Below are 14,654 nucleotides of genomic sequence, written 5' to 3'. Positions count from 1 at the left end.
TCATTCAAAGTATCAATAATTGTTTCCGATGTGCTTCCGTATTTTCACAGGTGTGGTTAGAAAAATCAATGAAATCTGCGAACGATTTAAATTTCTTTTTACCTAAGTAAGAGAATTGCGAAACGATATTCGTAATGCTCCGATTTCAATGCAATTTAGCCTTGGACGAGTTAACGTAATTCGTGTTAAACGTAATAAATACTAATGAAAAATGTACGCAAAATAAAAGGTTCAAAACGAAAGCAATGCAAGAGGTAACGTTGCAAAGTAGTTACATATTTATGCAGTCATTAATGTCACTAGCAAAGTATCTCCGTAAAATGCGCGCGTGTGTTCCAGGATTGTATGATATTCTGCATGTTTATGTAACTGCTAAAAATAAGGTGATACGTATTATTTTTTAACGGTGATCATTTAAATTGAAGAGGAACGAAACTATCCTTCAAAGCATTCACTTAATATTACCATGAAAAAGGATCTATTATAGATATCATTGGAGTTTGATTTCCGGTGGAGAATAGCTATGCTCAACATTTTCTTAAAGACGAGATAGCGAGTTAAAGTTAAATATTTTGATTTGTCAGTGTCTGTTAAGAATAAAGTAGACTCGATCTTGAAGTACAATCTGGAAGAATCTTAATAAGAGAAAAAACGAAGACAATGTACACTTACCTATTCATTTTTCGGTTTTAGGGTGATAAAATTGATCATTCAAGTTATCAATTTTTCTTACCGATGTGTACGACACGTTAGGTTTTAGTAGAAACCGTAAAGAATTTGTTTGAAAAACTTGATCGCATATGTACAATAGTTGTCAAGGTAAAACGAGTAAAACTTTAGAAAGTAGTGTTACCCCTTCGCTTTAAATTATCACCGATGTAAAAGATACGTATCCTTTCATAAGCATGCAAAATTTCATTAAAATCTAAGGAAGGAGGTCACTTCGCGAATGTTTATTGCTGGTGTACCTACGATTTAAGACGATAATTTTATTTAGAACAAGATTTGGTAAGGTGAGCAATTTGAACGCATTGTAAATAAAGTAACGTTACGTATTAATCGATACTACTGACTTACATATATTTGCAAGCATAATTATCATAAAATAGATTTATACTTTGTACGAATACGGAAGTACTTCATAAATTCACTGTTGTATTAGTCCCTCCGAGCTGTATAATTTTATTATAACGTTTCCAAAATCACACAACAATCGTCAACAGAATCGTGTAGAAATTTATAAGAAGGGCACAAAGGGGAATATCATCGTGTACAGTTTTTAGTTCGAGTACTGGGAGATTAAATTATAATTTAAATTGTAATTAAAATATGATCGAAAACGTTATATTATCGTAACGTTTACAGGTATGAAGTTTACAGAGATTAATATAACGACGAATGTGAATTTTGATCGAGCGAGCAATCATTTTAATTTTGATGTAGAAACTATGACTGAAAATAAGTTACAGAAGAAAACGTTTTCTACATTTCATTTTGCAATATATTTCGCGAACGATGAAATTCTAAAATTGTATAAATACAGCAAAATGATACGACACCGAACAGAACAGCCACGCGGGCTCGGATATTGATCTGATAGTGCGTAAGCATTGTTCAAATATTGCTACTCTATTTTCGACCGGTAATAGGTAGAAACATTTTCATTCGTATTTAAAATAGAGCGGTCATTGCAGAGATGTTTGTTCGAGATAAATACTTAATATTCATAGTTGTAAAAATGAATGTTTAACGATGTAACAGCGCTCTGTCAATAGTTTCTATTTGCAGTTTGAAATTGTGATGTACTGCAGACAAAGGGTAATCAATATTGAATCACAATTAATTAAATAGCCATGTTACAATACGGGTAATGTAATACTACGTCGGTGTACAGTAAATTGTACTATTTCTAAATTGTATGATGTAGAATTGCAGCAAATCAATATTAATCTATAAAATCATAAACGTTGAACCATCAGTGAACATACAACGACTTAAATACAAATGATACAATTATACAAAGAATGCGTTCAGATAATCGACATACTCTCTAATTCACAAAAAGATCTATTGTTCGAGTGAATATTTTATTCCCTCGACAGGTTTGTTGCTTTTGTCTCGTACGAGAAACATTCGAGGGTGAAACGAAATTTGATTGAAAGAAACGATTTTAGAAATTCGTTACTTCGTAATATTCGAATAAAATAATGAACGATACGTTTTCATAGTTACACGAATATTGTGCGAACAGAGCCACGAACATTGAAGGTTCAGTATCATTCGATAAATCAAGGATAATTATACCGTAACGTACTTTTTTTTTTAAATACTTTATTTGAATTAATCGCAACGAATTCTCGCAGAGAATTGTAAACAATTTAGATTACTATGTTACAGTGGGACGGGAAGGAACTTTTTAGTTACTTACAGTTTAGCATATAACAATCGTTATATATTCGCAGTAACATATGAAACAATAAAATACCACGCACGAGTACACGTAATTATCGATGTAAATGTTTGATAAGTGTCAGTAACAGCAGTATTTGTTCGGTGAAAATTCGATATTTTGCGTTCACTGGAATATCCGTTAAAATTCATGGATAAAACTTATCATATCACCATAACCGGATATCTCATTTGCAGTATGCGGGTATTCCTATGCATTTGAGCACATTGAAATAGCGTATACGAAAGCAATATGGCATTATACTGTTAATAACGCGAAACCACTGTGTTATAATAATCCGTCAAAACGTGAAGCTTTCCCCCGTCCGTTGTATCATTCTATTCGCTGTGATTGACGAGTCTATTAAGCTGGCATAGTGAATGCCTCGATGGAAATCAACGAGTTCTGTTTTGTAATGTTTGTAATAACGAAACATCAGGCCGCGGTAAATGTCATCCTTTTGGTTGTAATGGATAGTGAGAAAATATTGAAATTTTTCAAACTCTTAACGCGTATTGTATCATTTTCGAAACTAGAAGAAAGGGAACGAACTATTTTGTTTAAATATTGCTATTAAACTGCGATCCTGAATTAAACAGCGATAGGAAAAGCATTTGTGTTCAATTTTACAATCTATTTTATGATAATTATACTTACGAATATACGTAAAAGTTAAATAAAGGAGTCTGATGACAGTTTGAATAAAGAAGAAGAATCTTATAGAATTGTTTACGAAAGCTAAAAATTTTCTCTACTTAGTACTTTACAAATATCAGTGGAAGAATTTTCGTAACTTTTCGAGTTGCATGAATTGTAAAACGTGTGAACATTATTTGAAAGTTACATTTAAATTACAGTAACATTTAAGTTACATTTAAAGTTACATTTAATCTAACGAATCGAAGGAACGAAATTCGTGTCCGACGTGTTCAATTTTTGTTGCCTCGTTAATACGAAGAACGAGAAACGAAGATAAATACTGTTGACGAAATCCTTGAAATATATGTACATACGTGATAATATACTTTATATTTGGCCATGTTTTGAAACGTCGAAATGAAGTATACTACTGTTACGTATATTTCAAGGATTCCGTCAACAGCATTAATCATCTCTCTTCGTATCAACAATGGAGGCAAATTTGGATATTCGCTCTGAACAGTGCTTTTATATATTCATAAGCAATGCGTATAAAAAGGTTTACGCTGCGTGTTCAACAATGGTTACTTAATATATTCTTTTCACAGATACTATGCTGAATTTATTCATACTGCATTATATAGTTGTGCTTGTCAGTGCTTTTCGTTTAAGGAATCATTCATTAAAACTGTTAACATTCAAGCGATTAACCTTTGAACGACAGACAGTGATGACGATGATACGAACAGCGACGCCTTGGCCCGTTTGCACCCATAATATCTTCTTTTATGCTCATTACAAAATATGCTGATTAGGCGTTGATTTCTATCGTCAAAAGGATTTTTCTAATTACGATACTAGAATGCGATAGAAAATTATTAGAATAATACTGATACGAATATAATGTGTAATAAATAATACGAAAAAGAAAATGAAAAAGGAGAAGTACGAATAAGAAATACATAGACTGTTCCAAAGTTAAATGGTCAAATTTCACCGGTATATTTTTTTCGTAGAAATAAGATAAAAGTTGCACGCGGATGATGGATCGAAAAACGCTGTATCATCGTATTTCAATAGAAGAAGAACAAATATTGTACTCTTTTGTTTCTAAAACAATTTTAACATTGTTCAGAAACTAAATTTCACTTATTTCATGACTTTCAATAAGTGTCCGGCGATGAAAAATCTGGCAAAAATAAATTAGATTAGTATCACTGATCCACTCTTAAGTGCTAATATATCAACCACGAAATTACTATAATATATATCATTATTTTTGTTACAATATTTCAATAGCGTGTTACCAGATTTATATTTACGTACCACCTTCTGTTTATTTCCATTTCTATGGGTTTTACTTCTCTACCAAATGTAGAAAGAATACTGATTTAGTATGTTGTATGTTCATTATATACGTGCCTTTGACAACGGCTAAATGTCATGTTATAGTTATTATTATCTTTAATACACGTGTAGAATTTAAATTGCTGATCTGTAGTGATTTTATATTTCGCGTTTTAGTTTCTACGAACGATGTGGTTTTCCTACGTTAAACATTGTTAAAAAATGCGTTTTTCGGAGTAACGCTCGCCTCTTTATCGTTTTAACAATAATTGACTTGACGAGAATACTCTAGGCTTTAACTCTAGATGTCTCTGATGGGTCATCTGAGATCCAAACTTAATTTCTATCACGTTAGAATTAAACTGATTCGTACCATCTATAAAAGAAACATAGTACACGAATAGCTGCACATTAAAATTAATTGTTTATTTTCGACTTGATTAGTCGTGCGCAAAGGGAACGATATGTTTCTCTAAATGACGTGCAAACAAACAACTAAATTGAATTGAAATTTGTTTTTATGTTACGTAATTCCAAATCAATATACGATACAATAGATTATTAAACAACTATCAATTTGTACGGTAATAAATTATAATATATATATTTATATATTTTTTCCAATTTTGTACATAGATTTGTGTGTCGTTATGACATTTACAATTAATTAAGTCAGAGTTACCGATTGAAGAAAGGAAAGTAAATTATAACTTATTTAGACGAGTTAATAAAAGTTCGTAGGTGGATAGAGAATCGTAAACTATTTAACTACATTTTAACAGACGTTTACAACAAATATGATGTTCTACTATTGCACTATATAATTTTGACTTTGCGTCAAGTACTTTTGAAATTTTGCAATCGTGCAATCGAAATTCCCATTTCATCGTGTGTACGAGTTAAATTCAGTTTTCGTCGTGCTTCGTTTAAATACCAACAATAATATTTCGTCATTATTGTTTCCGCATTGAAACTAACTTCCTTTATCGTTCTGAAGGAAAATACAAAAATACGAAATCATATTTCTCTACAATTCTTTATTATGCATCACATTTTTACAAACGATGTTCATCGTGGAAAGATTTAACGCAAAAACATTTGACGTAAATGTGGAAGAATATGTATAATAAAGATCAAGTCATGATCTGGACGAATGCATTATAGATGGAAAATATACCGACGGATTGACGAATCTAAATAAATTCTAAACTATTAACCACTAGTGACCAATCATTCTTTACAAAGAAGTTGCTGCAGACATTTTTGTTCTTTTTTTTTTTTAACTTCTCTTTACTTTAAATGGTTTTCAACCGTTTGTGGTTGCCAAGGTGCGAGCATCTCAAATTACAACCCGGAAGGCTGAGTCTTCTTATGACTAATACAGACAACAACTTCTATTGCGTACAATATTAAGTTAAAGATAAAAATTCGTAAATGAAAGAAACTATTCATTAACCCCGTATAGTTAACCAATTCAACGATTCGCTACGAATACACCACGTACTCCATATTATTCGTTACTGAAATGCACGAAGAAGGTACGTAATTTGACATTAAAACATTAAAGAGCGAATAAAAGATGGAAGAAGATCAGAATAAACGGGAATGTAATAAAAATTCATTTACGAGCACTATGAGTGCTACCAAGAAAATGGTTTTTGTATCTAGTCTTGTCTTTATATCTAGAAACTATTCGATTTTACTCCAATAGTTTCGGACACTTGTATCGAAACATGTTCACATTGATTCTATTTTACTATTTGACATTGGTTTGAATTTCTTGAAAAGAAAAAAAAAAAAAAAAAAGAAACGGGACGACTTTTTCTTCGAGCTAAACCTGTTCTGTTTCCTGGTGAAATTCAAATTTAAATCAACTTTTTGTTGGATCGATAAACCCAGTTAGTAAGCACGTCTTCTTCCTGCTGAGGCATAAAGTAAGCACTGAAACGATGCGCAGGGTGCTCACAACGAGAATGCAAAAAGAATTATTTGTGATCCATAACTATGTGCATCTACCTTTCCTGTTTCAAACATCAAATTAAACGTTACTTACCGCGAATAATATAAATATGTAAAGGAAAGTACAACATCTGAGAACAATCGTACGGGTAAAGCGAATAAATTTTTGGTAAAATCTGTGACGTGAAAATAAGAATTGTGCAATAATGCACATAATGATCTACGATCGGTAAATGTGTCTTTGTAAATACTTTATACTTATTTTGTAATAAGCTGAAGCATTCACATCTGAAATCTATGATAAAGAATTTATGTTAACAAATTCTTCAAGATAATTAAATCATTCTATTATATATTTGACCGGATGTTGTTTAATGTGAATTTTAAAACTTTGCTATTTATAATTGCTACTTCATCTTTTCCCCTAACAACACGTTCGTGGACCCAGGGGGTCCATGAATCACAGTTTGAGAAACACTGCAAGGTATTATCTTATTTTTGAGATAACGTATTGTTAGAATAGATGTTTATGTACCGACCAGAAAGAACTGGTTTGCTATACCTACCAATTAAAAATCAAGGTTTTATTACTATCTGTGAGTGGAACATTTAGAAAATAAATTTACTTTCTTCAAAGGTATACATAATCGTATGGTAGTCGAATGAATTAAAATAAGGTTTGAAAAATAAATTTATGCGAAGCTGGGAAGAGCCTATGGTTCCATGTTCCGTAAATTTGTTTTAAATTGAGGCTCGGGTATTATTAGGAATTATTGGGAAATTAGTTGCTTCGTAACTTCCTTTGAAATATAAAGTGTCTATGTTACTTGTAAAATAGAAATAAATCTTTGGAAGTGTAATGAAAGCAAGCATTCTTTTATTGAATATTTTGACCTCTATTTAGGTCCTCTTCGTTATATACATACTTAACGTACATAAAATTCATTGTATCTTTTTGTTTGTCAAATATTTAAAACATTTTAACATTTTGGTTGTAAGAGTAACGCGTGAACGATTTATTTAAGTCGCTTCGCTTTCAGAATAATTTCATATCTTATATTAATAAAATATACAAAGAATTCATTTTTTTGTATTATAACGTATATACAGTTATTCATAAAAGTATCCGCTCACCCCACACGTATAATATAGTTTACGTATTTAATTAGTTTCAAAGTTAGTTACTAATTACACCTAATGCCCGTCAGTATAAACCTTAGTTAATATACTTTACGTTAGAATGCATTCAGCTCAGAAATGACAGAAAATTTATTTAAAAAATGTATAGTTCAATCTATACATAACAGATTAAAACTTATAATAGAATCGAAGAAATATCGAACAAAGTATTAATGTATAGCAATTAAGTTTCTACAAAGTAAACATTGACTTTGGAGTGATACGTTTATGGTTGTCTTTTTGTTATTTTTATGGATAAAAAATACTTTTTTAGATGAATTGTGTATAATTTTTTAATATAATACATTCTTCGTTAAAGTGTATTAATTAAGGTTTACGTTATACCAATGTAATACATCATACGTATGGGGTGGACAGATATTTTCGAGTAACCGTATAAATTAAAGTTTTTCGAAGGTTATTTTTACATAAGAGAAAAATATATAAAGAAAATGCACGCTACTTATAAGTACAAGTTGCAACGGCACTATGTATAAGGGTACAGGGTGTTCCAAAAGGGTGGAACAAGTCGTGCAGATTCGTTGCGCGAAAAACGTTAAAAAGTCCTTGACCATTTTACAATCTGAGGTTTCGTTTTCCAGATATGAGCAGTTAAACTTTACCGATGTGACTCTTAGCACATGCTATTTATATTCCTGTCAGCTGATCGCAAGGCCGTCATGTACGCATTCACACACGAGAAATCCGTGTTCATGAAGTATGTGCGTGTGAAAACTTTAACCGCTTATATCTGGATAATGAAATCTCACATTGCAAAATGGTACCGAACAGTACCAATTGTTCATTTTATTTACATTGTACCGAGGTTGATGCAAATCTGAAATATCAATCGTTAAATACAGTTTTGATAATACGAAGAGGAAGAATAAGAATAATAAGTGGAATCGTTGCGAGAATACTTACTTTTAATTAAATTGTTCAAAATTAACGAGTCTAAAGGAATAAAGTGTTGAAGTATACGTTACAGAACGAAAGAAACAAAAGCTCGAAATATTTTTGCAACAGTGAGTAAAGAACTGGTACCTCGGATGAACATTAGACGAACGCACGAGAGAAAGAGCTATTGAACCATACGTTAACTTTTACGGCGTAATCGTGACATTTTCATCGATCCGATGTTTACTTTGATCGTTAAAGATAGACGCCAGATAAATCTGTGGAACCGATGTGAACAATTTTTCGAACATAAACCGTTAGATTTACATAGAGTAAAATAAGAGTTATCAGACAGAAACGGGCGATGCGAAAATTATGTTAAACGTATTCAAAGTGTAATCGTTTGACGTTTATTCCGCGAATAAACGATAAAATAACAGAGAATCGTCTGATAAACGGAAACAGTATTTCTCATATATTTCAACTGACTTCCTTTACGTTGATCGATACGACCAAAAACCATCAACGGGGCCCACGAATCGCGCCGTAAACGTTTAAATACCATACCTAGAAAAATGAAACCACGGTAAACGTAAGATTCTACACACGCTTGACGCGACGAAACTTCGAACCCCTAACGCTTCAACTTTCACACACAAGTTTCAATCTTTCCACGTAAGTCGATCCGTCGTGTAGACACGTGTTGATTAAACGTTTAACTTAGCTTCTATATTTATCAGCCACACGAGAATACAACCGGCCAGAAAAGATCCCAAGTCAGGCTTACCAACGCGTGTTATTATTTAACCACTGTATCGAGCTCCACTGTCCCTCGCCTAATCCGTGATATTCTGTTCGTCAGGTGACCGACTCGAAGGACCTTCAAGTGCCGTTCAGCACCGCAGCTTCTCTCGGATACGGGCTCCATCATATGCTCCACTTACCACCGCAATTCTTGCACCCTCTGGATCACCGTTTACCGTTCGGTGGGTTCAGGCCCCTCGGGCCATCGGCGTTCGCTCCACCGAGCAAGTGCCTAAAAGTAGAAACCGGAAACGGGCCGGTGACTGGCTCCGGTTTGCCCAGCATCGGTTCTCTGTCGAGTTTATCGAACATGTTCTCACCGTCGTCGTTGTCCTCTGCCGGCGGTAGCGCCGTGGTTTCGGTTTCCGGAGCGACGGCCGGCATCGGAGGTGTAGGTGGTGTCGGTGGTGCGAGTACCGCGACAGGATCAGAAATCGCGCCTCAGAGCCCCGCTGGCTCCACGAGTAGATCACCGACCGGGCCCGGTACCGGATCGGTCCCAAATCGCGGCACCACACCCGAGGAAGAGGATCGCGACGCCAACGCGACCCCCGGATCCGAGAACACCGAGCGCTCCACGCCCGAAGAAGGACGACCTTATCGACGTAAGTTTCACCAAATTTTTCTCCCACACGGTTCATTCGTCCGTACTTTCTCCGTTTTGGTTCGACTCGTCGATCTCCGTGACTACGATATTGTCAGTGTCTGATGTTTCATCAGCGATCGGGGACACGAAGTACCGAACGCTAACGAACTGACCGTATCACGAACCGAGTTTAACTGAGCTTTTTAGGTAGACGGAGAATCTTTAGTGTATAGTTTAGTTACGAGATATCGAGGAATTGATTAAAATCGAAGATTCGGAACTCTCCGTTTTGGTTCGAGTCGTCGATCTCCGTGACTACGATATTGTCACTGTCTGATGTTTTATCAGCGATCGGGGACACAAAGTACCGAACGCTAACAAACTGACCGTATCACGAACCGAGTTTAATTGAGCGTTTTAGGTAGACGGAGAATCTTTAGTGTATAGTTTAGTTACGAGATATCGAGCAATGAAAATTACAATAGTGTACGATACAGTAGCTAGAATCTATCGAGGAATCGATGAGAATCAAAGATTCGGAACTTTTGCTTTTCGAGTGAACAATCCGAATAGATTTTGGTAAATTTTTTGTTTCCCGAGCGACACAGTTTTGATCGTTTTAATGTGTAGTATTCGAGTGATCTATCGAGTTTCAACGGAGAAATTGAATCACGAGGAGCGAAATATCTTTCGGTTCTTTATTCCCTTACGAAAATCGGTGCGGGATATGTTGTGTAATTCTCTTGTGAAGTGTGATGAAGTAAATGCGTTCTTGGTCAGTTTTTGCGAAAACGTTACATTTTTACGGGAGTGCCTTGCGCGAAACCTCGCTGTCGCCTTTACGTTCAGCGACGACAACGAAGATTGCAATATCGGAGAAAATGGCAAATGGCAATGAACAACCATTCAAATGTAAGTATCCGAGGATTAGGTGATTGGGAGTGGGACATTGTTGCAAATCGTTGAGTAAGCGTAAAGAGTAACGCTGTACTGTATCGTTTCGTTGAAAGAAACATCGTTGATCATGAAATGTTGAGAAAAAGAAGTTTAACAAAAATTTTGACCTGAACGGTTTCTTCATATATCTATAAGTAACAGAGATATTTAGGCGTTTTATACTTACCACCCATTTAGACTTACCTCGTGATCTGTTAATAAAATGTAAGTATCCGAGGATTAGGTGATCGGGAGTGGGACATTGTTGCAAATCGTTGAATAAGCGTACAGAGTACCGCTGTATTTTATCATTTAATCGAAAGAAACATCATTGACAATAATTAATGATAATGAAAATGAGAAAAAGAACTTGAACGAAACTTTCGACCCGAACGGTTCCTTCATAATCCATAAATAACGAAGATATTTAGGATTCCATTTAGACTTACCCCGTGATCTGTTAATAAAATGTAAGTATCCGAGGATTAGGTGATCGGGAATGGGACATTGTTGCAAATCGTTGAATAAGCGTACAGAGTACCGTTGTAAGAAAGGAACATCGTTGATAATAATTAATGATAGTGAAACGTTGAGAGAAAGAACTTGAACGAAACTTTCGACCCGAACGGTTCCTTCATATATCCATAACTAACGGAGATATTTAGGCGTTCCCATTTAGATAGTCCACTCTGTTTACAAAAGGCCAGCTGAAACATATATATATAGGAATTTGCAAAGGAGGCACTGCGGAGATTTGTATGCTTAATCTACCTAAGTCGTTTATTTGAATTCTCAGGGTCGTGGCAGCTGTGCCATGTCTGAAGGTCCGTACAGGGCTCGTTTCCATGTGTTTGCTTATTTTTCGGTACAGTCTTAATTACCGAAAGATAGAGCTATTCATTTTTCTCGACTACGATTTCGCAGCGATCGTTTTTTCGCTCCTCTTCCTCCAGCTTAATGTCCCCCCGAGCATTTTTCATTCTCACTTTTGCTCCTCTGCTCTTTCACCCTCGAAGAATCGTCCTTTGGTTGGTTAGCAGGTCGCTTTGTAAATTTCCTCTGTTAAAATCGAAAAAAGCACACAGTGGTCGGGATTCGCGTATCCTCCACCCCTTTCCCTCTCTCTCTCTCTCTTTATCTCTCTCTTTCTATGTCTCCCTGTCCTTGTACTGCGGCTAATTTTCGTTTGATTGCAAGACGAGAAAAAAGGGTTGGAAAAGGTCGAAGGCGTGCAACCTTGGCGTCAAACTGCCTTTTAGTTTTATTTCTCGAGTGCTCAACGCCAGGATAACGATGTCCTTTGACTGTGACAAACACTACACAACCGTGTCATTAATTAGTCGATATTCACTTTGGCATGGTGCGTATGCGTTGCAAAGAGGACTTGCTTGCGTAAAATTTTGCTCGACCGGTCTCGAATCAAGAATTTGTGTAAATTTGTACTGTACGAAACATTCTTATGTTTATTTCTCGTGCGGATGTTCGTGTAAATGCATATTTTTATAGAAAATTAATAGTGAAATGGAGCACGTTTTGTTTTGCTTGTTTTGCATACACTACGAGTCTTAAGCATGAAACTAAACCTCATCGAAAAGGTAAAATAATTGTCTTCTAATAACTGGTAAAGACAATATGAAATTAATTTTTGGTTTTTTGCATTTTTACATAGTACTTCTATATTTTAATGTAGTTGTACTTTAAACAAAGGATCACTGCATTATACAATGCAATGTTTCTTAGAAATATACTTCCTGCGCATTAAAAAAGTTAAACTGACTGTCGCATAATTAAGAAGACATTTAGAATTATATTACTGTACGAGAACGAAGTGTGTTCAGTTGACAATAACTGATAATCGTAAAACAATTGTTAAACAATTTCATTCAAAGTAAACAGGGGTTAATTTCCACAGAATTAATGTTTGTTTAAGTACATATGCAGAGGTGTATTGTATATTTTATATATATACGTTTATTATATTTGTGTCGTAAAATCCGATGTTGTTGGTTAAATTTTTCAATATCTTATTCATAGATTTCTTACTAATTTTAATACATTTGAAGCTGGCAGAGTTCCACTCGAACAGTTGACTGTGACAGTCGTGTGTCGGATTGTTCTTGAAGTAAATAATAAAAGTGCTGCGTGTGATCAGTGAGTGTAACAACGGTTGTTCATCGTCAATAATATCAACATGGATCAGACCGTTGAGGATATTATAATATTTGCCAATGGCAATGAATATTCTGTTAAAAAAAACCCAAACCTAAACCACCAATGAAGAAAATAAGAATAAGGAAAAACAAGTACTGGAGAGTGGGAAAGTTCAGCAAATAACGAAGAAAATGTTAATCAAACAACAGACAATGATAAAAACAACTAGAAAGAAGTTACAATAGTTAAAAAGCGAGAAATAATTTCAATAACAAATACGTATGAAACACAGCAATGGCTGCGAATATATTCCGATAAGTAATTTAATTAGTTCACTCATAGAAGAAGTTGATATGAATATAACTCAAGAAGTATGAAATAAAGAGATCGATAAGAGTGCTGGTAATCGAATAGTAAAATACATAGAATTAATTTGCGATGATATTTCAATGGGGACTGTCATCCACGTTCTGTGCAACACACGTTAAAAGAATTTACCAAGTATCCATCGAACAAATTGGAAAGTTGTGATTATATAAAAAAAGAATTTTAAGCTGTCATTATTACTATGGATAAATTTTCTTTATTTACTTTCGAGTAAAAACACTTACTTTCGATACGACTGTTTCGATCAGTACTTTTGGTGACAGATGTATCTACATGTATTAAAGACGTTTCTGAAAAGTTGAAAATATTCTATCGAAATATAATGTATTCGAGCAGTGTGATTCGTGAATTACACAGAGTTGTGGAAGCAGTGCGCTTTAATTTTCCATCATTGAACGACTTGGTATTATCCGTTAACCATAGTACAATTTCTGCCCTATTGTCGTCCGTATTGTCATATTTTGACAATACGTTAAGTGCCCGAATATCCTCGGTATAATAATTACAATCAATCGAAATTAATTCTTAATTGCACGCACGTCGAACGATTTACCACCTACAACTTCTACAATATATTTAATTAAATCCTCTAACGTGGTGAATTAAAGTTTAACAATTTTAAATTCTACATTTGTGTCTAGCCATCGGTTTTACGTCACAGAATTCGACTTGGATGGGTGCACAGCACAAATGTGACAGATACTCGCCTTCTTCCCTAATTAGAAATGTAAAATGATTTATCATCGAAAAGTTGTATGTATATATATATATATAATTGAGAAATTTGTAATTATGCGCCGGTACAGTATCGAAATGAGACTGCTACTCGGTGCACAAGATTTATGCTATGGAAATTAATTGCGTAATCGGCATATGGAGTTGAAGAATTTGTGGGGAACATCGTGAAATAATCAGCAAATAATTTGATTTACCATACGCCCGCGAACCGTTCCTGTGTATTTTAAACTCAACGATGTATCGTTTTGCTCACACGAGCATACCGCGCGCCCTTTTTGGTTGCTGCGTCGAAAAGGGGGTTGGGATGTATCAATACTTACGCATGAAATATGTTCATTATCACGATTGACAGGGATTCATGGTAAATAAATACCATTTGCTGCTCCATTCGCGAAATTACACTATCTCTATTTGATTTTAACGGCGTAGAAAAATGTCTCGTCGGTATTGGTACTGTGCGAAATAGCACGTAACTATTTCTGAATAACTCTCGGACACACGGACGAACAATTATTAGCTATCGATCGATTTCAATCACTTTTACTTTTTACAAATGATAAAGGGTACCCTTTAATGTGATTA

The 14,654-nt window shown here is 34.6% G+C and overlaps 1 protein-coding gene across 10 annotated transcripts in view; it reads left to right on the top strand.

Moving 5' to 3' along the window:
• LOC143144634 (E3 ubiquitin-protein ligase RNF220) overlaps positions 1-14,654 on the top strand; it is a 255,843-nt gene that overhangs the window by 6,827 nt on the left and 234,362 nt on the right. For all 10 annotated transcript variants that reach the window (XR_012991474.1, XM_076307246.1, XM_076307241.1 and 7 more), the window contains one exon: positions 9,333-9,879. Coding sequence is in view for 9 of the 10 variants with exons in the window: in XM_076307241.1 (XP_076163356.1) it covers positions 9,333-9,879 (547 nt within the window). In the remaining variant the exon portion in view is untranslated. The remainder of the gene's footprint in view (positions 1-9,332; positions 9,880-14,654) is intronic.

The sequence above is a fragment of the Ptiloglossa arizonensis genome, chromosome 3 (assembly GCF_051014685.1).
Source record: "Ptiloglossa arizonensis isolate GNS036 chromosome 3, iyPtiAriz1_principal, whole genome shotgun sequence".
In the NCBI taxonomy this organism is placed as follows: domain Eukaryota; kingdom Metazoa; phylum Arthropoda; class Insecta; order Hymenoptera; family Colletidae; genus Ptiloglossa; species Ptiloglossa arizonensis.
The sequence above is the reverse complement of the archived record's forward strand: the minus strand, read 5'-3'. Positions and strand labels throughout refer to the sequence as shown.